The 23,657-nt window shown below is 35.7% G+C and overlaps 1 protein-coding gene across 4 annotated transcripts in view; it reads right to left on the bottom strand.

The window, feature by feature from the left end:
• Positions 1–23,657, bottom strand: part of LOC135195060 (transportin-1-like) — an 89,164-nt gene that overhangs the window by 24,090 nt on the left and 41,417 nt on the right. For all 4 annotated transcript variants that reach the window (XR_010310060.1, XM_064221415.1, XM_064221417.1 and 1 more), the window contains 3 exons: positions 10,238–10,325; positions 4,291–4,389; positions 3,933–4,028 (listed from right to left, as the gene is read on the bottom strand). Coding sequence is in view for 3 of the 4 variants with exons in the window: in XM_064221415.1 (XP_064077485.1) it covers positions 3,933–4,028; positions 4,291–4,389; positions 10,238–10,325 (283 nt within the window). In the remaining variant the exon portion in view is untranslated. The remainder of the gene's footprint in view (positions 1–3,932; positions 4,029–4,290; positions 4,390–10,237; positions 10,326–23,657) is intronic.

The following is a 23,657-nucleotide window of genomic DNA, read 5'->3' as shown; positions in this document are numbered from 1 at the left end:
ATTGCCAATGTGCTCCATGACATTCCAACAGCAATGCCTCGAGTACCAATTTTGTTTTCTGAATTACTGTTATTTAACCTTCATGAATGCTGCCTTATGTTGATGTTTTCTATAAAATTGGTTAACATTCTAATTTAAAAATAAGGAGCAACATTCAGACAGACTGTAATTACTGGCAAGAAAGGGTGTGAAATAAAATAACTTGCAAGATAGTGCAAATTATTGGTAGAGTATTTTTCTATCCAACAACTGTTAGTCAAATTAGGATTTCAGTTTATATTAGAGCTTTTCACGCCTCCTTTACTCTGGGAATTTTCAAGGTCAGTTCAATTAATCTACTTTGATAAGGGAGGTAAATACCAATGTTTGCGGGCTGATGTACCTCTCGTTACCTGGCAATATTCAACATTACAACAGATTTCATTCCTATACAAGTGTGAAACTGAAAAAAAATTTTCTGATAACCTAAAGCAACTGCTACCATTTTAAATAACGGAAAAGTTTATGCACAATTTCCAATTATTTATTAACAGTACTGACAAGTTCCCAACATGAAAGATTCATAAAATCTCTGTAAAGGTTACACACCCAAAGTGTGCCAGTCAATGTAAAGCTCTCCCTTGCCCTCCATGTTTACTTGTGCATATGCCAGGCCTCCAGTAAATGGCCAACATTCACAATTTCAAACTACCATCAAGAATGGAGTAACTGGGCCATGCATAACCCAGTTATACAGATTCTAACGATCAACAAAAATTATTTATATTGATTCTATGGCTATAAAATATATACTGTACATTATTAAAAATTTAAAATCCAATTATTGGTGGGTTTATATTAATATTTTAGAAAAGAACAATGTTCGTGGGGATGGACACGTGGATTAGTGTTATGTTCTGAAAGGGAAAAAAAATCATTTCAAAATATAGGGGTAGGTTAGCAGAGCACATTAACTCCCAGCTGCTTGCAGTAAAGTAGAAAAAATTGTCTAAGCAGAACGTGTATGACATTTATCCAAAGAAAACAACAGTACCATAACAAGGTCTCTACAATTACAGTACTTTAGGATAACAATTACCACTGATCAAGAAGAAAGCAAGAGAACAAAAGAAAAAATAAATAAAATAAGGGGAAGAGCCCCCATGATATAAAACTGTAGAGAATATTTACAAAATAAAATTAGATTTTGACTCAACATACAAACTACTCTTCAAAAGGCATTAGGCAAACATTATCAACCAAGCAACAAGTGAAGGGTAGGAAGAGGAAAAGAAATAAGGAAAGTGAAGCAAGAGTAAATTTAACATGTCATAAGTTACACCATTTCTCTTTGAGAAAACAAAATATCCACGAGGAGACTGGCAAAACGGTTCATATTCTAATCTACACAACTTTTCTTAGATTGTAAAAAATTTATCTTAATTTATTCAATCTATGCTTGTTCCCATCATCTGTCAAGGTAGAGGAAATTGGAGTTGGCAATCTTAGAGCTTATGCTCAGGTACTGTACAGAAACAACAAACAACCAAAATTGTTCATTCTTCCTGAAAAAGAAATACTGTACTTGAAACACAGAGGCTTCATTCTTTCATTCATAAAGCTCCACAAACTGCAAACTGCTAAAAAATCTACATGCTGTCTCTTTTAGCACCAGAACATAGGCTTGTGGAAAGTGAGTTATATATACAGTACTAAATAGGAATGCCTCTGGAGTACAAATGCAAGAAATTACTATAGTCACTCAGATGGGGTAGCCTGAAGTATGACACATTGCACAATACAACAGGGATTCTACAGAAACTGTGACAAATATCTTAATAGAAAATGGTCAAGCACATCAGTTTACCTAACTTGGTATATGCTTATTTTACAAAAAGATCATTAAACTCCAATTCTGTCTACATCAAAATTTTATTATGATGTCCTAAAAAAAGAAAGCCAAGCAAAATTTCTTGCATAACAAGGTTATTTCCCAATCAATGACTGCCAAGAAATGTTATAATATTCAATCACATATAAATTACACTTAATTCTATGATAAATTCTTTACTTCAAAGTTCCATCCCTGTCTATAACATCAAGTAACAGAAAGCCACACATTCCATAGACAGCGAGGCTTCCACCAAGAGAAACTATGTTAATTTAAAATAGAATAGTGGATTAGAATGGCTTAAGCAACCATATTTACTAGCAAAACCTTCATATGACCTTAAATGCAATTTGCTTTTATCCACAAATTAACCTTTGACTTTGAAATGAATAGGCTCACTTTCACCATATACAATTCTCTTTTCGCACCCATGCACACAAGCTGTAAAAAATTTATTTTCAAGCATTTTACATTTACAAAGGCCATGAAATTTTTCAAAACAATGCCACTGACAAGTTTTCCTCTATCTTGAAAGCACTTAAAAAATTGAATATATGGTAAAATGAAATTTCAAAAAAGCAAACTGGTTTCATGTCTGTTAACCACCTCATGAAAAACTTTACCAAAGTGTGTAAACAAATTATGCAATACTGTTGCATACTACCATGCTAAAGAAAAATTACTTTTAAGGGAATTCTTCATTAGTAGTATATTCAAAACTTTTTACAGAAGAAAAATGATCCTACAGCAATGGCTAAGTTTGTACTTGCTTATTTAGCAAAGAAATGATCAGGCTATGATCAATAGGAATCAAATATTCAATGGACAACGAGCAGTAAACCAATGCAAAAACAGCATAACAGTTCCCTATGAATGAATGAATGAATGAATGAACTTTACACCAATCATCTGCACTTTCAAAAATTCTCCCTCCAATTCCCATGTATGCTAAAATAAAATCCAAATAAAAACACTCAAAGCAACACACTATTTAAAAACAAGCAATTGTAGAGCAAATTTTGTCCTAATTCCCCTCCTTTCAAACGTACAAGTTTTTAATAAAAGCTTGCCAACAAGCAGATAAGAAGTTTCCCATCTTGTCAACACTAACAAATTGACCGCAACAAGTTTTCAACAAAAACAACCCTCAGCTTTCCAACAAAACTTACTCTTTCAGAACATACCCATGCTCATAAAACCATGAAAGGCATCAAACTGCAACTTACAGTCACACACAAAAAATGCCCCAAAACAAACAAACACCCATTATTTAAAATATTAAAATTTCCCAAACATACCCTCTTCACAAATAATCAAAATTCCCCATCCCACACCCTTTCTACAAACTATCAAAATGCCACCAAAACTCCCCACTTTACAGAAACTATCAAATATCCCCCAATACCATACATTCTCCTAAAACTCTCAAAAAACACTCAACACACCACACTTCAGATTCTATCAAAATAACAAACACCATATACTTTCATAAACTATCAAGCTGACCCTCAAACCACCACAAATTACAAAAAGAAAAAACATTAAAATCCCAAGAGAGAAAGAGAACTTTCAAAATATTGCTTCTTGAATGTTTACAATTTATAATAGCCTAGTTTAAATGAATACACACAACCTTACAAGAAACATTTCCTTGACAAACAATCACAATCCAAGACTCAAAATAAGTCATAAAAACTACTAATTCCCCAAAAAATTATTTGTAACATTTTCATTGCATACCCAAAAACTGGAATATCTATTTTCACAACCAATAACCATACAAATGCCTTACTGATTCGACAAAAGTTTACTGCTTGATCGTGTACAGAAGTAAAGAAATCCTTAATTTACAAATCTAATGGGTCAGCCAAAGTGTTTATGCATCCAGATAGGTATCTTCCATCATCTACATTATATCTAGGAGCATTAGGCCGTAAGTCCTACAAAAACAACTTGCTGCCTAAATTATAGATCATCTCAGTCCATAAGTAGTAGTAATCTAGTAACAAACAAAAGGATATTTTAAATAAAATACCCAACTTAAACATTACTTGATACATACCCGTATTTTCTAAAAGCGTCTTTGGTGTGTTTGGTTTATTTATGATGAATATTAAGTCATTCAAGACCAAGTTGATGTAAACACGCATCTCTGCGCCTGAAATACAAGCACGATTTAAGAAAAACGTAGTGCAATAATTACACACGCCTACTACATAAAATTTAGCCATTTTCACATTAATGCATTAAGCAGTTCTTTAGTAACAATGTAGATTTCATATTTAAATTGCATTTTATATAATTCAAGCGTTTTCATACAGAAAAATCAATAAAGGAAATGTAAAGTAATCCAGTTTTGATTATTTATTGAAAAGAAAGGAAAATAAAATCTAGTATAAATAACATTACCAAGAACTTACCAAGTTTAACTGAAATCTCACCGATGGCCCACGTTGCATTATTGCACACAGAAATCAATTCTGGATTTAGATTTTGACCAAGAATGGGCATGAACTCAGCTGTGAAACAAAAACTGAAATTAGTACTACAACTTTTATGGTATTAAGTTCAAACATTAAAACCAAATGGTTTCCCTTTACCTTTCATTAGCATTCAACCTGACAGCAAGTACTCCAGCATGAACAATACCTTAAGGCATAATGCTGATCGCTCAACCGAGAATATTTGAGAAGATAGAGGTTTTTCATTTCAACATCCTACACCTGACCACACAAGGCCACAATGCATGAATTATATACCTTTTCCCTTAATGTAAAGAACTTGACAAACAAAGCATATGGATGGATGGATGATGAAACTAAGGGACAAACCCAAAATAAAGGTGATGATAACCTATGGGAATGATAATGTAAAAAACATATTTTATTTAAAAAAAAAAATTTTTAATTTAAATAAAAATAAAAAATTAAAATTTCTTTCTATTAAAATATTCATTAAAAAATTTTGTTTGTTAATTTAAATAAAAATAAAAAATTAACATTTCTTTCTATTAAAATATAAATAAAAGTATAAGTGTGTTCGCTTGTATGTATTAAGTAATTAATAGAATTAGATCTTAGTAAAAGAAGTCAAATATTAAAATATAAATCAATCTCTTTCAAGAAGTTTACAAGGTTGTTGACATCAACATCACCAACTAAAATATATGAAAGTTGTTTCCCTTAAAGATCAAATTTCCATATATTGGACAAGACACCAGAATGTGCTCAACTGTCAACAGACTGCCACAACGAGCACAGACTGGAGCATCACTTCCATCAAGAATAAAAGCTGTGTCAGTCGGAATGACCAATATGAAGTCTCATTAAAACAATTTCAGTCCTATCCCTATGAAGTGAAGACTGCCAACTCATGTTAAACTACCATATATAATTATTTAAGCTGGAGCACATAAAATTACATCATTTTACTAACCCTTACCTAAACCTGTCTGTTGCAAAATTATTTTCATTACAATACAACTATTTTCATAAAAATGCATTACTCCAGCATCACCTCTATTCCTTCCTCCCTTTTCCATGAAATGGAAAACAAACAGCTTATGGGGTCAAGAGTTGACTCCTATATGATTAATGGGTTCATATGAGTTCAACACTACCTAATTAATCATATACTATATGACTGAAACACTAATTAGTTGTGCAAGAGACAGTGGGTGTCACCCAAGCTGTGCACTGAGTCACCCATAAACACTAGCTTGGCTATCACTTCGGAACAAGAGGAACAAGCTTCCAGAGGTTGCTTGTTGCTTGTGTTCAACCAATCAGTCCACACTAAGTAAACCGTTGAGCTAGGACAAGGTCAACTACCACCAAGAGAATCAGAAACCTGATGTGGGGAGCCAGCTTCTTCAAAGGCACCATATACCCAATGATGACCAGCCAGAACTTAGCCACCCCATCAGGAGAGAACTCCTTCAGATCTGCTAAATGGCTTTAAAAAAAACTTTTTGATCTGTTTTCAGATCATACCAACACCCTTGTGTCAATTGCCATGGCCAGAAGTTGCTATCAGAGAGCATAGCAGTGAACTTTACATTGATTTGGAGACCCAGCTGTGGCTAATCTCAAATGTTGAACTGTTCCTCTGCAACTAGCCCTTTAAAAGAACAATGATTAAGGTAGTAGCAAAGCCAACACTGATTGTGAGCCAAAGCCACCTATGGAACCATGATCTAAACAGACTTGAACAGTAAACACACAAAACATAGGACACGGACAGGTACAACTTTCCTTTAACAACAAGGGTACTTCAATACCTAACAAATCAGTGTACTTGAAATTCTGCATCCTACTGATCCAAGGGGGCCAACATATCCCCTCCAAAAATGGGCAATTTAACTAAAACGATGATCATCTTGATATTTATCAAGAAAAGGAATATGCTCAGCTGGTTGAGATCTTTGCCTGGCCTCCAACTTACCAATCTTTCAGCCATGCAAATCATTTATTACCCATAAACTGCAAGGACTGGAACCTTTCCCAATTATTCAAATCCAAAACCAAGAACACATAACACCCACTACTAACACAAAATACAAGGATGTTTTTCTCAAAAGAGCTAGGAGAAACATTGGTAAAGGAGAGGGCTGAAGAGGAAATGACAGGGCAGTGTGCCAATTCTGGGGCTCAATTCACCAAGATGGAACTAGTGCTAGGGAAAGGCCAATGCCCACTAAGTCACAGAAAAACATGAAAATATTGCCTCTCTTTCGAACCTTGCAATACACCTGTCTAAATGTTATTCATGACTACCAGTGGCATTTACAGGGACAGTGCAATAACAATAAAAATCCTGTGAATATTCCAGGAACAAATGTACCTGACACTTCTTGAGGTGTGGGCTGGTCCAACTACTGAATCTACAGAGCTCTTTTTTTTGAGTGCATCAAGTTTCATTTACATTTCTGTTTCCACCATCATAACAAAAGGAAAGCCACCCACAGGGAAACATGACTACATTTCACCTCCAACCTAAGCTGGACCTTGGGTGGCTCTCACCAAGGAAGGTGGTGGTGGTCCTTGAATTTCAACTGGCAGAGGGTAGGAACCAGAATCACACACTGCAGACGACTCACAGAAGAAAGTCTATCACATCAACCACAGCTGCAACTGGACCAATGAAAACACTTTCTGGAGGGGTTGAATCAGAAGAGCAAGAGCAAAGTCTGTAGTCAGTGCTCCCCTGATCAACAAAGGATCAGGCAGCCAAAAGCAGGGTGCTGCTTGCTAGGAGAATCTAGTCCTGGCATGATGGACAAAGAAAAAGATCCCAATACAGAAACAAAGATGTTACAACCTACATCTGTGAGGCCCTGGCAAGTATATGAAGGCATATCATGACCCAGAAACATGAAGGAGTCATAAACTATGCCAGTAAGACCCTGAAAAGACAATACAATGAGCCATAGTGACACTTCTACTTAAGGGTAACCAAATAGCCTAAGCATACACTAACTAATTGGGTAAACTTTGGCTCAAAATTGATGCATTATCTAAAACCTCACAACAAATACTTCAGCTAGCAACGCAACTGGGGGCCATATTAACATTACACACACACACGAGAGAGAGAGAGAGAGAGAGAGAGAGAGAGAGAGAGAGAGAGAGAGAGAGAGAGAAAGTCGTGTGTCAGTGGCACAACAGTCCTTACCTTACAGACCTTACAGTTCGTTCGGGTTGCCCCCAGGTCCCTCAGTGTGAGGCGCCTCTATGTCTACCAGAGAGTTGCTAGTACATCTTCCGGTATATTTTGCATCTTCCAATCTTGGATGGTCAGGGATGCAGTTTAGATATTTGTCGAGCTTATTCTTAAACACATCTACGCTCACTCCTGATATATTCCTCAGATGAGCTGGCAACGCATTGAATAGACCGCTGCATTATCGATGCTGGTGGCGTAGTGGATTAATGTCCTGTGTGCTTCCTTATTTTTCCTGGTATAGTTTTGGGCACTATTTAATCTACCTCTGCTTGCTCTTTCTGATATTTTTAGCTCCATGATATTTTCTGTTATTCCTTCTATCTGTTTCCATGCCTGAATTATCATGTAGCGTTCTCTTTCCCTTTCTTTGAGCTATATAATTTAAGAATTGTAGTCTTTCCCAGTAGTCTAGGTCCTTAACTTCTTCTATTCTAGCTGTAAAGGACCTTTGTACACTCTCTATTTGTGCAATATCCTTTTGATAGTGTGGGTACCATATCATATTGCAATATTCAAGTGGACTATACGAACATATGTTTTATAAAGCATAATCATGTGTTCAGCTTTTCTTGTTTTGAAGTGCCGTAACAACATTCCCATTTTTGCTTTACATTTTGCCAACAGAATTGCTATTTGATCATTGCATAACATGTTCCTATTCATCATCACACCAAGGTCTTTAACTGCTTCCTTATTTGTGATTGTCTCATTATTAGGTCCCCTATATGCATATAGCTTTCCTTCTCTGTCTCCATAATTATTGATTCAAATTTATCAGAGTTAAATACCATCCTATTTACCTCTGCCCAATCATATACTTTGTTAAGGTCTCTTTGTAGAGCGTTCCTATCTTCATCACAAGTAATTTCTCTACTTATTCTTGTGTCATCAGCGAAACTACTCACTAACCGAATCCTTAACATTACTGTCTATGTCTTCAATCATAATACAAACAATATTGCAGCTAGCCGTACCTTGTGGCACACCGGATATTACCTTGGTTTCATCCGATTTCTCATCGTTTGCAATAACTATCTGTTTTCTGTTGTGTAAAAATTCTTTTAACCATCTTCCTACTTTATCTACGATATTGTGTTTTCTAATTTTCTTTGCTAATATATTATGGTCTACTTTGTCAAGGCTTTTGCAAAGTCTAGATAAACCACATCTGTTTCATTTCCGCTTTTCATATTTTTGAATATGTTTCTCACGGTGGACTAACAGTTGGGTTTGTGTACTTTTTGTTTTCCGGGTACGAAACCGTGTTGTCCTATATTAAACAAATTATTTTTTATTAAATGTTTCATAATATTTTTCTTCATTACCCTTTCATACACTTTCATAATATGTGATGTTAGACTCACAGGGCCTATAATTACTTGCTCTAGTCTTGATCCACTTTTGAAAGTAGGGGTGATATATGCTAATTTGTGCTCATCATAAATCTTGCCCTGTATCTACACTTTGTCTTAATAATATTGCAAGTGGCTTTGCAATAGAATGAACTACTTTCTTTAACAAATAGCAGGGACTCCATCCGGCCCTGCAGCAGCTCCATTTTTAATTTTCATTAATTGCCTGCACAATATCAGCTTCATTAATTTCTATGTCAGCTAATATTCACTATTTTCTTCCCTTACTTCTATATCATTATCTTCATTATCTATTCCTAGGGGTGAATTCTCTCTTATATCGTTCTGCCAGTATGTTGCAAATTTCCTTTTTTCATTCGTTAATGTCTCCCTTCAATTCTCAGAGGGCCTATTTCTATTCTTCTTTTATTCATCTTCTTCGCATATGAGTATAATAGTTTGGGGTTTTGCTTGATATTTAATAGGGTTTTTTCTTCCAAGTCCCGTTTTTCATTTTCTTTTGAAAACCTTCTGATTCCTGATTAAAGTGACCAGTGATGTGATATCACTGGCAATTCCACATCAAAGCAAAGCATGTATGATTAATGGGGTTGCATTGGACAAATTGTCTAAAACCAGTTATAGAGCATCCTCGTTTTCCCCCCAACCTATTCTAAGAAAACACTGAATGTTTACTCTTCATTTTCCTAAAAATAAAAATTTGACTTTTTTTTCATTACTATGTTTCCCTCATTCTATTGCTATAATTCTCAAGTCCAAAACTTCACCGCTATAAATGCCTAACTCCAAAAATTGTTTTTGATATTCATACATAAATCTACAAAACTAAATTATATCTTGGCAGGTCTTAAAATATAAAATACAAGGCCCAGTAACCAGTCAAAATTTGGTGCAATTCAGTTAAAGGGTTTGAAAAAAAAAAATCTAATACATCAATCTAGTTTAATTGTTAATGGACTAAGGGATTCTTCCCAAAAAGACTTATACAACTAGCCAAGATCCTATACCTACATGTACATACAGTAATAGATACTTTGGTTTAATTCAAGTACTATGTTTGTTAGGAAAAAGGTATTGAGAGCTTCAGACTCAATTTTTCCAATTAGGTACTATCTTAACTTCATATTGCTAACTTAATAATAATTACAATGAAAAGATTATCTATAATTTGAATCATCGCAAAGCTCATACCATCATTTAGGATCTTTAGCAGACTATATTTAAAGTATAAATCTTTCTGGGAAGATAGTAAAATTCCCAAACTACTTACATATACAAGGGGCCACATACTGGAAACATGCTTTCGTCAGATCACCCAGAAGAGCAAAAGAACTTTGTCTAACCTCGGGCATGGGGTCCTGTGGGATATTTGGAGCAGTTAGTCACACATCACTCCTCAGCTACGCAACTACATGGGGTTACAGATTTACATCACTTCCTCAATTGAAAGTAAGACACCACAAGCTAGTCTGCACTAATATTTGTCAAATCAGCTACTGTATACAATGCAGCTTCTTGTACCAGTAACCTTAAAAACTTGTCACCAATATCCTGGGTTCCAAGATGGCTACCATTAATATTTTTGGGTAACAGACTATATAATAATCATTTTAAAAAACCTGGCAGCACATAACAAGAGGATATCTAGAAAAGAAAAAATACACTAATAAATGCACAAAAAATTTTCATATTTCTGTCAACTTCATTTACAAACTTCAAACAGACATCACACGCTACTACACATTAAAGAGACCTCACAACTTGTGTACAATAGGCATTATCCTCTCTAAAACTAGACATGAACGAAACATTTTGTTAATAAAAAATCATATTTATCTATTTATATCTGTCAAGACTTTACAGAATAGTATATTTCCAAACAGATAATTTCAAATTAAATGTGCTGTATAGAGTAACTTCAGATGGTTGCATTTATGTTCATGCATATGGGTGGTGGACATTTAATTCTTTAGTATCTTCACACCCCCCACACCTACGCAAGAAAAAACTTTTCGTAAAACATTTTAAAATGCATTTGACAAAATTTAAGCCCACAACTTTGACTATTCCCAGCTCGCTACTTTATAACTAAATGAATTAAAGGAGTCAATGCTTTGAAAATGAGAAGATACCTGTTAAACTCAAGGCAAAAACTCATTTTTGTATAACTGTAACTAGCAGCAAACACTCACTAATGATAATCTATGCAACTGTAGTAATCCTTCAATCAACCAGATCACCTAAATCCAACACATCCGGACCAGGCCCAAAAGAAATATGACATAACAAAAAATTTCAAATTAGAAAAAAAAACCACCTCCCTTTGGTTGACAACTGTGATTAGTAAAAAAAATTGATGACACTACCTACACTCAAACTGCCTAAGAAAGGATTTTGGGGTTGGGGGAGGCCTCAAGAATTTTCCATGGTGGTGGTAGATGGGAGGATGGGGGGTTTCTGTTTGGATGATTGGGCCTTGGAGAGGAGCAGCAACATGGTTGTGCAGAGGTAACTAAGAAGGGTTTGTTTTTGAAGGTGGGTGGAGCTGGAGAGCAGTTTCTCTGGCTGGGAGGGATGCGAATGAAGTGTGGTGGGATGGGTGAAGTGGACTAGGTAGACCTGATTTGATAAAGCTTGTTTGGTTTCATGCTTTAAGATTATGATAAAGGAACTGCTGTGACCAAGTCTTCATATAATAAGCCTAAGTACAGTAACAAGTGCACATCTTCAAATCTTTTATTTACATTTTATATTACAGTATGTTCGTTTATATTTTTACAGTATATTCTAAATTTTCTCTTTCAAACCAAAATGAGAGAGAGAGAGAGAGAGAGAGAGAGAGAGAGAGAGAGAGAGAGGAGAGACGAGAGAGAGAGAGAGAGAAGTGAAGGGGGGGCGGGGGGGGTATGTATATGCTGAAACCTATGCACAGTAACACACACCTCCCTTCCTTTATATGCTACAGTAGAAAGTGTGTGGGTTGACTAGTATTACAGCACTGGTTTTCTTAATATTTTGAATAGCTGACAGACATCGAGTCAAACATACGTATATGCTAATTGGCTGCATCCAGAAAGCGTCAGTGCACTCCCAAAGAAAAACCGTTTTTCCTCTTTGGGCTTCATCAATTGCTTTTTTGAATGGACTGCTTTAGAACTTATAGAGCAGCACTGCAGATCATGCTTATGTTGTGTGTCATGCTGCTGATTGTGTGTATGGCCCCACCTTGTACTAGGTATTGGAAATTGAAAGGACAGAGTAAGGTTGGACCCAGTCACATATAAGGGAGTACTACACTTCCTGGTCATATTAAGCAAGAAAAGTCAGCAGAAACAGGTGCAACAGAGTAAAAAGTATTTTTATATTGTTAATTACATTGATTAGTGTAAATCATTTTACCGTGTTGCATATGAGAGAAAAAGGGATTTACTTTTTTTTTGTAAACAATGATGTATTTTACAATAAATAAATGAAAAATATGTAGCCTACCAAACTAAGTGTCGAGTAAGGAGAGAGAGAGAGAAAAAAAAAAGTTACTTCTCTTATTTGTAAGTGCAATTTACACATTTATATAAATACAAATATTGGAAAATAAGATTTATAATAACTTTTTGCAAGTTTTCAGTTTAAAGTGTGAGGGCTGTTCTTAATAAGCATATTTTTGCATTTCCAAAATAAGGTAGACAATTGATTTTTGCATAAAGTCATCAGTTTAAAGTATGATGGCTGTTGTTTATAAGAATATTAAGTGCTCACCATTATGCATTATTGACAATGTTAGGTGAGGAAGGGTACGGAGTGGCACTTGCACACATCTAGATTTTTTTACTCGCCACTATCTGGATTTCGAAAATATCCAACAGACTCTTGGCTCTATTAATCCAAATAATTCAGGGAGAACTACTAAAATTCTTAGGTAATATGCCAGAAAGTACCTAGGCAAACTATGAATCTCTTATTTACCTGATAGCTACATTTTTGTGTAATTGTAATGGTCCAACAATTCCAACTTCTGATACACAATTTCTCATAGGACAATGTTCAAGATTAAAAGGGGCTTCATAGCATTTCTCTCTCCTTAGCCACTTCATGCCATTTATGTCTAACTACTTTTTCTTCAGCGTAACTATAAGCTTTGTCATTTTCCTTACAATCATTTTATTTATTTAATTTTTTTGCTTTCCTTTATCTTACTATTTACTACAAAGCACCATTTACCCAAAATTTCACTTAAATAATTTTACCACAGGATCTGCCTCATATTTTGTTTGATGTATCTATACTGAAGACTGTAATGACATAGTTTTAGTAGCACAGGAAAGTTCAATTGCTTCAGCTACTTTAACTCTAAAGAACATCCTCGGTAAATTATCAACTATTACCAACTGCCATTTATTATCAATTTAGGAAGAATCTGCTAAATGTAATTAAAAATGATGGCAAGGCATATATTAGTCCACATCACCTTATTCCCTGTTGCTTTTCTTTAATGTATATTACCTGTTCCACATTTTACTTCACTGTCATAAAATGATAATTCAATTCAATTGAAAAAAATTGAAGGTATTTACAAAACTGAAAAAAGGAAGGTTGATGCCAATATGCAATAAAGCTACAGCAATGATGCACCATAATGTCTGCGTGACATTCGGTAACGTTAAAGTGTGACTGAAGAGGGTCCCAGATAATTCTGAGACTAGAGTATGTTGGATATTTTTCTAAGAATTTACAACAGAGGTTAAAACAGGTACAATGCATCGAAATTCAACACTAACAAGATATAAAACTGGCCACTCCTACAATATATGAATATTACTCCCAAACTATTGATTTTACTGTATTTGGAAAACCTTAAAAATAAAAATGCACAACGCATGTGTTCAGTATTTAATATTAAGAGGTTTAATTGGGAAAGTAAATTTTCAAATAGTTAAAAAGGCATGTGCAGAACTTCCCTTAAACCACGCACGAATCAAGGATGAACAAACTCCATAGATCAAAGTTCTCTTCCAAAGCACTTTTTAAATAGCAAGCACAAAATAAAAACAGGATTACATATTTTGTTTAAATTCACTGCCAGAACGATGTTTAGGTATTACATTCAACAACCAGTTAATTGATCAAACTATTCCGAAAATTTTACACCAAAATTCATACAAAATAAAAATAAACCTCCTATATAAAAATGCCCTAACCCTACCCCAACATTCATATACAATAAGACATTTTTATAATAAAATAACTTTTTGTATGTACTTACCAAGTAATTACAGCTATAGTTTTTAACTAGTACGACAGCTAATATTTGAAATTCGCAGTATTGATTCTTTTGTTTTGGTGTAGGATCTAACCCTGCCCACTATCAGGGGATAGAGGAACAACTAAGCAAAGGCCTGTCAATTTGCTTGTTCCTTATGTTCTAGCAAGGGGAGGCAGGTGGGCCTCAAATCTGTAATTACTTGGTAAGTATATACAAAAATAGTTTTATCATAAAAATTTCATTTTTGTATATACATAAGTTACCAAGTAATTACATAGTGGATTCCCACATTGATAGGAGGTGGGATGCAAGGACATATTCTACTCCCAAAATATTCAATATTAATATAATAAATTTGGGCATGGAAAATTTGCCAGCATTTGTAAAAATATTTGTAGTTCCCTACCTAATAAGAGAGCTACTGCAGGAGTTACTGCCTCTGGTTGGCACTCGTCTTACTTTGTAAAGGCGTGGCAGTATAGCCAAGGGTTGCCTACTACAAGTGGGAGCCGTAAGCGAAGGAATACTCCGAACACTATTAAAGCATAAAAATTTTGCTCCCACCCTGGGCGCAGTACTATCACAAAATACAACAAGATAACTTTAACTGCAGGGTACTCCGGTACACAGTACCCAAGCATCCACCCGCAATAGCATGCCTGCCACTGCCAACGGCCTAAGCTACTGCAGTCACTAAATGTCATTTTCACTTCAAGTAAAACTAAGCAAACACAGATTTGCACCTCCAGTAAGTTGCTTGAATAATGGAAGATAGTGAGAGGTTGCACTTGAAAGGCTTTTTTCATAACCACAACTCTAATGTCATGCGCTCTAATTTTAAAAATAGGAAGAAGTTTTTCTCCAATTTGAAAGTGAGCTTCTCTTTATTAAATCTTTTAAGAAAAAGGAGAGAGCATTTTTCGTTAAGGGCCGTGACAGGTCTTTGACTGAACACCTCAGAGTACTGAGGGTTCCTCGAATCTTCTCAGTTCTGTAGAGGTAAAACTTAAGAGCTCTTACTGGACAAAGTACTCTTTCTTCGTCGTTCGTACCTACGGTATTGATCAGGTTCTTAACACTGAAAGAACGAGGCAAGGGTTTCACTGGTGATTCGTTCTCTGCCAGAAATCCTATTGTGTGGGAGCATATCCTGTTGCCTTGTGCAGAAAACCATTTCAGAACCATAACACCAACTGAGACTTCTTTAGCTTGCATGTGTCAAAAGACTTCAGATCAGAAATATCTTGGTTATTAGTGACATCCAGGACTATATGTCAGAAAACTGAGCCAAGCACTGACCTGCACCCTTTATTAATAGACGTGGACAATCCTCTAGCTCTCAGAAATAGTAAAAAGTCTGCTATTACCGTCACAGAAGCCTTAGTAGCCGAGACGTTACTGCTTCTGCACCAAGTGAGGAAGATTGACCACTTGTGTTGATAAGACATCTGCATCTCACCAGAGAATCCCCAACTGCTTTTGAAAATCCTTTAGCTGAGCAATCTCTTGACAGTTTGTAGGCTGTCAAGAGCTAGATTTGACAATCCTTGATGTTACCGCTAAGGTGCAGCTGTTTGAAATTAGATGCTGGTGATGCAAGTGGTGCTGGAGTAAATAAAACACAGATGGGGAAGGTATGAAGCAGTTAAAGAAGAAGCAACCCGTACACAGTTGAAGACGGGTCCTCTTCTGCTTCTTCCTATACTGAGGAAACAAGAGATAAATGTAACCCTGAAGTTGGGCGAGGTGCAGTCGACGGCTTCTTCAAAAACTAAAAAATGTTGTCCAACCTATTCTGATTAAGAGCAATGAATGATCTGCAGTCAACAACAAAGACTGATGGCACTCAGGAGCCAAAGCAGAAGATTCGAGAGCCACAGGTAGCTACAACATCCAGGGGAATGGACGCCACTGGGTGCTCAGGGAAGCTCCGAGAAAATGAACAAAAGGGGACTGCTGAGAGCTCTGAAGCTGTGAAGTGTTCGGATGCTAATGAGCGCTCTACAGGAACAAAATGTCCAGGAGTCACTGGGGGCTCAAGAGGCCTTGCAATCGCGGGTACCAATGGGCGCTTAGAAGCCACTGTATCAGATGTGCTAACACTCGTCTATTGGAAGAAGCTCTCTTGGTTTCTTTGAAGTGTCTTTTCTCGTCCCCACACACAGAAGAGTACAGGCGGTCCCCGGGTTACGACGGGGGTTCCGTTCTTAAGACGCGTCGTAACCCGAAAATCGTCGTAAGCCGGAACGACGTTCTTGAAAACATGTCCACAGGGAAAATTTCACTACTAATTTGCAATTTTTCTTAGGGCCGTATCTCTAAAATTATCACTAATTTACTTTTTTCATGTGCAACACTGTGTATTCACAAATTACTGTATATTTTCATTAAAATACAAGAGAGAGAGAGAGAGAGAGAGAGAGAGAGAGAGAGAGAGAGAGAGTGAGAGAGAGAGAGAGGGAGATAACTCCTTAGGTTTCAATAGATTGAAATGAATGTCTGTAGGCAACTTTTTTTCCCCCTCCCATAAATACATATATTTCTCCAGAGAAGAGAGAAAGAGGACTGTGCAATTATGTTTGTCTGTCTATCATTTTGCTGAGAGCGAGAGAGATAAAAGGAAGAAATAGAAACACCAAATGTATGACAGTATCTTGTGAGAGAGAGAGAGAGAGAGAGAGAGAGAGAGAGGAAGAGAGAGAGAGATGAGAGAGAGACGAGAGAGAGAGAGAGAGAGATTGTTTAAAAGAGAGAAATGGAATGATTATTGTATTTAAAATACTCAGATATGAATTTTGTACTTGTATTATTATTGGAAAATATTAATGATAAACTTATTACATACACGTCCATGAAAATGATCTCATCTCAGTAAGAGAGAGAGAGAGAGAGAGAGATTACATAAAACCATTAAATTCGTTGACCATTGTATGGCATTGTTAAGCTTGAGTGTCACTCGAGTTGAGGTGGGGAAATTGATACAGAAAAAGACAAAGGGAAGAATTTTCTTTTGAAATTATTTATCGTATTATTACTATTTCTATTATTATTATTATTATTATTATTATTATTATTATTATTATTATTATTATTATTATTTGAAAATATAATAAACACGTGCATCTACCATAAAAATTCTCTCATCTCAGTAAGAAAGAGGAATTATCCTTACAAGTGAAATGGAAAAGTCATTTTCATCTCTAAAATACGACCATTATGAATTTTGTAATTAGTTTTATTATTATTATTATTATTATTATTATTAAATAACTGAAATTATCAATAAACATTTTACATACCAGTACCATAAAAATTCTTTCATTTCGGTAAAAGAGAGAGAGAGTGTTTATCTCTCTTTGTTTCTAACGCTTCCAGCGAAAGAGAGGGAGGGCGTTACCACTATGACTCATTATTACCTTGTGTGGCAAAAGAGAGAGAGAGAGAGAGAGAGAGAGAGAGAGAGAGAGAGAGAGAGAGAGAGAGAGAGAGAGAGAGAGAGAGAGAGAGAGAGAGTTAACCTTAATTAAAAGTGACATGGATAGATTAGTACGTATTGTATTTCTTTAAAATACTATCACATATGAATTTTGTAATTACAGTTATTATTATTATTATTATTTGAAAGTATTAAAAACAAATAGTACAAGTACATAAAAAATCTCGAGTCTCAGTAAATGAGAGAGAGAGAGAGAGAGAGAGAGAGAGAGAGAGAGATGAGAGAGAGAGAGTGGAGAGAGAGAGAGAGAGGTGGGGGGGGGGGGGGGAATGTCAGGACCACTGATTGCAACACCGCAGCTCTCCCCCAACTCTCCCCAGCTCTTCCCCCTTTTTGGCTGTCACAGAACATGATATATATCTGACAGTTTTAGTACCTGGAAAGGTTACAGAAAAGACTGGGATTTCCTTCATTCTTCGATAATTTTTTAAATATAAGCTAAAATCTTACTAATTCACTATGGTGTTTTCTTTAATGAATTTATATTATTGCTGTATAAATTAATATTAATATTTGAAAATAGTAAATCATTTATTTATCATACTAAAAAACATACATCTTTGTAGTATAGAGAGAGAGAGAGAGAGAGAGAGAGAAAATTATAGTGATTATTTTCTTGGAAAATACAAAGAGAGAGAGAGAGAGAGACGAGAGAGAGAGAGAGAGAGAGAGAGATGAGAGAGAGAGAGACCTTGACTTACCTTACCTTACAGACCTTACATCTTGTTCGGGTTGCCCCAGGTCCCTCTCAGTGTGAGGCACCTCTAATGTCTACAGAGTTGCTCAGTACATCTTCCGGTATTTTTATTTTGCATCTTGTCCAATCTTGGATGGTCTGGGATGCAGTTTAGCTATTTTGTCGAGCTCCTTCTTAAACACTGTACGCCCACAATCATGAATATATTCCTCAGATGAGCTGGCAACGCATTGAATAGACGCTGCATTTATCGATGCTGGTGCGTAGTGGATTTATGTCTGTGTGCTTTCCTTATTTTTCCTGGTATAGGTTTTGGGCACTATTAATCTACCTCTGCTTGCTCTTCTGATATTTTTAGTTCCATGATATTTTCTGCTATTCCTTCTATCTGTTTCCAGCATGCTGAATTATCATGTAGCGTTCTCTTCTTCCCTTTCTAAGACTATATAATTTTAAGAATTGTAGTCTTTCCCAGTAGTCTAGGTCCTTAACTTCTTCTATTCTAGCTGTAAAGGACCTTTGTACACTCTCTATTTGTGCAATATCCTTTTGATAGTGTGGGTACCATATCATATTGCAATATTCAAGTGGACTACGAACATATGTTTTATAAAGCATAATCATGTGTTCAGCTTTTCTTGTTTTGAAGTGCCGTAACAACATTCCCATTTTTGTTGCTTTACATTTTGCCAACAGAGTTGCTATTTGATCATTGCATAACATGTTCCTATTCATCATCACACCAAGGTCTTTAACTGCTTCCTTATTTGTTTTTGATGGTCTCATTATTAGGTCCCTTATATGCATATAGCTTTCTTTCTCTGTCTCCATAATTTATTGATTCAAATTTATCAGAGTTAAATACCATCCTATTTACCTCTGCCCAATCATATACTTTGTTAAGGTCTCTTTGTAGAGCGTTCCTATCTTCATCACAAGTAATTTCTCTACTTATTCTTGTGTCATCTGCGAAACTACTCACTACCGATCCTTCACATTATGTCTATGTCTTCAATCATAATAACAAACAGTATTGCAGCTAACACCGTACCTTGCGGCACATCGGATATTACCTTGACTTCATCCGATTTCTCGTCGTTTGCAATAACTATCTGTTTTCTTCTGTTGTGTAAAAATTCTTTTAACCATCTTCCTACTTTATCCACGATATTGTGTTTTCTAATTTTCTTCGCTAATATATTATGGTCTACTTTATCAAAAGCTTTTGCAAAGTCTAAATAAACCACATCTGTTTTTCTTTCCATTTCCGCTTTTCATATTTTTGAATATGTTCTCACGGTGGACTAACAGTTTGTTTGTGTACTTTTTCCGGGTACTAAACCATGTTGTCATTTATTAAACAAATTATTTTTTATTAATGTTTCATAATATTTTTCTTCATTACCCTTTCATACACTTTCATAATATGTGATGTTAGACTCACAGGCCTAATAATTACTTGCCTCTAGTCTTGATCCACTTTTGAAAGTAGGGGTAATATATGCTAATTTGTGCTCATCATAAATCTTGCCTGTATCTACACTTTGTCTTAATAACATTTACAATTGGCTTTGCGATAGAATGAACTACTTTCTTTAACAAAATAGCAGGAATTCCATCCGGCCCTGCAGCAGCTCCATTTTTAATTTCATTAATAGCCTGCACAATATCAGCTTCATTAATATCTATGTCAGCTAAAATATTCACTATTTTCATCCCTTACTTCTATATCATTATCTTCATATCTATTCTAGGGGTGAATTCTCTCTTATATCGTTCTGCCAGTATGTTGCAAATTTCCTTTTTTTTTCATTCGTTAATCTCCCTTCAATCTCAGAGGGCCATTTTTATACTATTCTTCTTTTATTCATCTTCGTTCGCATATGAGTATAATAGCTTGGGGTTTTGCTTGATATTTAATAGGGTTTTTTCTTCCAAGTCCCGTTTTTCATTTTCTTTTGATTGTATAATCTTTTGTTCTGCATTTTCTATCTTACTTTTTAGTTCTATAACTTTCCATGCATTTTTTTCTTTGCAAGACCTTTTTTCCACTTTCTGATTTTCTGGAACAAGATCCTTCTGTCTCTTGGTATGCATGAATGATGTTTACTTTTCTTCTTCGGTATATATTTTTCCACTATTTTCTCCAATATTTTTATATAATATCTCCGTATTTACCCTTATGTCATCACTTACGAAAATGTTATCCCAATCTTTGTTTAATTCTTCATTAATTTCTGACCATTTTATATTTTTACTGTAGAAGTTGTATTTTCCATATCCTTCCCACTTTTTCATTTTCTTGCTTATCTCTATTTTCACTTGCTTGGAATGAACTGGTTAATTCTATGACATTATGGTCTGAAATATTGCATTATAAACTATTATTTCTTTAACATAATTCATCTCGTTCACAAATACTAGGTCTAAAGTATTTTTCCTTTCTTGTTGGCAGGTGATTTATTGTTGATGTTGGATTCTAGTAGCATATCCAATAGCTTTTCAAATTGCCTCTTATCTTCTGCACTACTATTACTCTCTTTTTTATATGTATAAGTACAACCACAATCTCCTATTCGTTCTTCATTCTACGAAAGGAAAGTTTGAAGTCACCAGATAGGAGAATAGTTCCAGTCCTTGTGATTTCTACATATATCATCCAATTTTTCAATTATTAAGTCAAACTCTTTAGTATTAGGAGTCTATATATTACTATGTTCATCAATTTTTCAGATTCAAATTCTAACCGCTATTCAAGTTCACATTTCTGAGTTACTATATTTCTCATTATTTTTATTTTTCCCTTGTTTTTTGTCTTTCCCATATATTGCGGTTCCCCCTTGATTTCTATTTTTTCTATCTGATCTATAAGTTTGGAACCCTTTTATTTGATCATCATTCCCAGTCTCTTGGGGAATACCAGGTTTCACTTATATTCATTATATCTATTTTCTTTTCATTTTGGGTTAGTTTCTTCTAAGTACTCTATTTTTTCTTTTTGAGTTACTCGTAACTAAACCCTGCGCATTCATCACTATGATGGTTTTGCGTGTTTTTCTCCTTCATTTAATACTGGTAGTAATAAGGATTTTCCCATGTCTCTTTCCTGTTTCTGGTATGTTGTTCTTTTTTTCATTTCCAGAAATTCTGACATTAAAAAATCCAACTTTTCCATAATATTTGATCTTCCTTCATCATAATTATTCATTTTGTGTCTGATCTGCAATTTTCTCGTCCGTTTCTGCAATATCCTCTTGCATAATAAATAGTTATTATCTCTTGAGTAGAATTTCGGAGCTGATGCTTTGAAATTTTTTGCTGACACCTCTGCCATATCTCATTGGTGGTTTGCTTTTCTCTTTTACCTGATATTCTTGATTTCTCTCTTTATTTGTTTTCTTTCTTATTTTGGATTTTATTACTTGGTTAGTTATTTATTTGATTATGATTCATGGCTACAGGGTGCATATATTTGCATTTTTTGTCGAACTTACATCCTTTTCCTTCTTTTAGGTTTTTACATATTTTTGGATGCAGATCTCTGCAATCATCCCCATATCCATCTAAGTATGCACATTTACCATATATTTCATAGTTTTGACATATCTTAGGATGTTTGTAGTACATCTTTCTCCAAATCTGCAATTCCCTCTTTTCAAGAGGTTGCAGATTTTGTCTTTCTTTCTTTTTGTCTATTTTTTCCTCTTTCCCGTCATTGTATAGATCTGGGTAGAGCCTCTTCGGGATTTGCTTTTCTGTTGTCATATCGTAATTTTTATTTCTTCGTAGGTATGCTGCTTTATTGCCTCATATGTAGTATCAATGAGTATCTCTGCATCCATACTTTTATCTTGTTCTTTGTTTTCCTTATTTTTTTCTGTCATTTCATTTTTGTTTACTTCTCTTCCGTTTTCCCTCTTCTTTTTCTTCTTCCTCTTCTCTTCTTCATCCTCAACTATTTGGTACATTCAATCTTGATTTAATAACATTGTCTATCCATGATAGACATGTTGAACAAAAAATTCTTGTATCTTTTCTCAAATCTTGTATTACCTCAGCACACTGTGGATGGGTCGGAATGTTGCATGCAGCACATTTTCTGATTAGGTTTTGTGGATTGACTATGCATATACCAAACCTTACACAGAGAGAGAGAGAGAGAGAAACTGTGCTAAAACTATAAAGGATTCTTATCTTCATCTAATATGTGTTTTTTTTAAAAGCATCGTAAACTCAGAGCGGTCGGAAGCGTCAGCGTCGTAACCTCGGAACGTCGTAAGCCGGACCCGTCGTAACCCGGGGACCGCCTGTAATGTTCTGGAGAGTCCTAGAAACTACAAGACAGTTAATCTTGCATTTGAGGAATGCCTCAAGACTTCTTAGGAGGCACCTGAGGGGTACTGGGCACGTCAGACACTGGCCTCTTCAACGGCTTAGATTTCTCTTTAAACTGTCACTGGTGCTTATTCTCCGGGCTGGACACCTCAGAGCTAGACGAAAGCTTCGACACCTCTATAAAGACACTTTTCCAATGGCTGCCCGAAACACCCTGGTAATTGCAACAGGTGCATCTGAGGGGCTAACTACCCATGGGCAGACCCAGCCAGCTGACCTCCTTTGGGCACCCGGTATGGCTTCTCCCAGGTTCAGGGGAATAGGCCAGGGACCTTTGTCTAAGAGACTCGGACCACTACTAATTTACCTTTTCCATGAGGGCTTTAAACAAAGACCCTAATTGAGCCATAGACTCCAGAATGAGCTCAAACTTAAGGTCGCATTTGGACTCCAACTTCAACTCCAAATCAGCAATGGCATTGGGGATGTCAAAGAGGGAGCTAGGTAAGTCGAGTTGAATATGAAATTTAGACCAAAGGCCAAGCACTGGACCTATGAAGTCATTCAGCACTGAAATGGAAACTGACAGTAAAAGATTTGAAAGGTGTTACAGGAGGAAAACCTCGCAGTTGCACTATGAATCAAGTGTTAGGAGTGGGTGGAAAGTAAGATGAAGAAAGAGTATATGAAAGGAGGTACAGTAATAGGAATTTAAGTGGTTGCAGCTAGGGGCCGAAGGTACACTGCAAAGAACCTAAAGTAATGCCTACAGTGCACCGCATGAGGTCCACTGACGGAACTATCCCCCAACGGGAGGAAGCTAGGTAAGGGTTGGGGTGTTAAGACTGGGGAAGGAATAGGAGACAAAGTGTACAGAAACAGGTAAATCAATTCTACTATCT

The sequence above is a fragment of the Macrobrachium nipponense genome, chromosome 15 (genome assembly GCF_015104395.2).
Source record: "Macrobrachium nipponense isolate FS-2020 chromosome 15, ASM1510439v2, whole genome shotgun sequence".
In the NCBI taxonomy this organism is placed as follows: Eukaryota; Metazoa; Arthropoda; class Malacostraca; order Decapoda; family Palaemonidae; genus Macrobrachium; species Macrobrachium nipponense.
The sequence above is the reverse complement of the archived record's forward strand: the minus strand, read 5'-3'. Positions and strand labels throughout refer to the sequence as shown.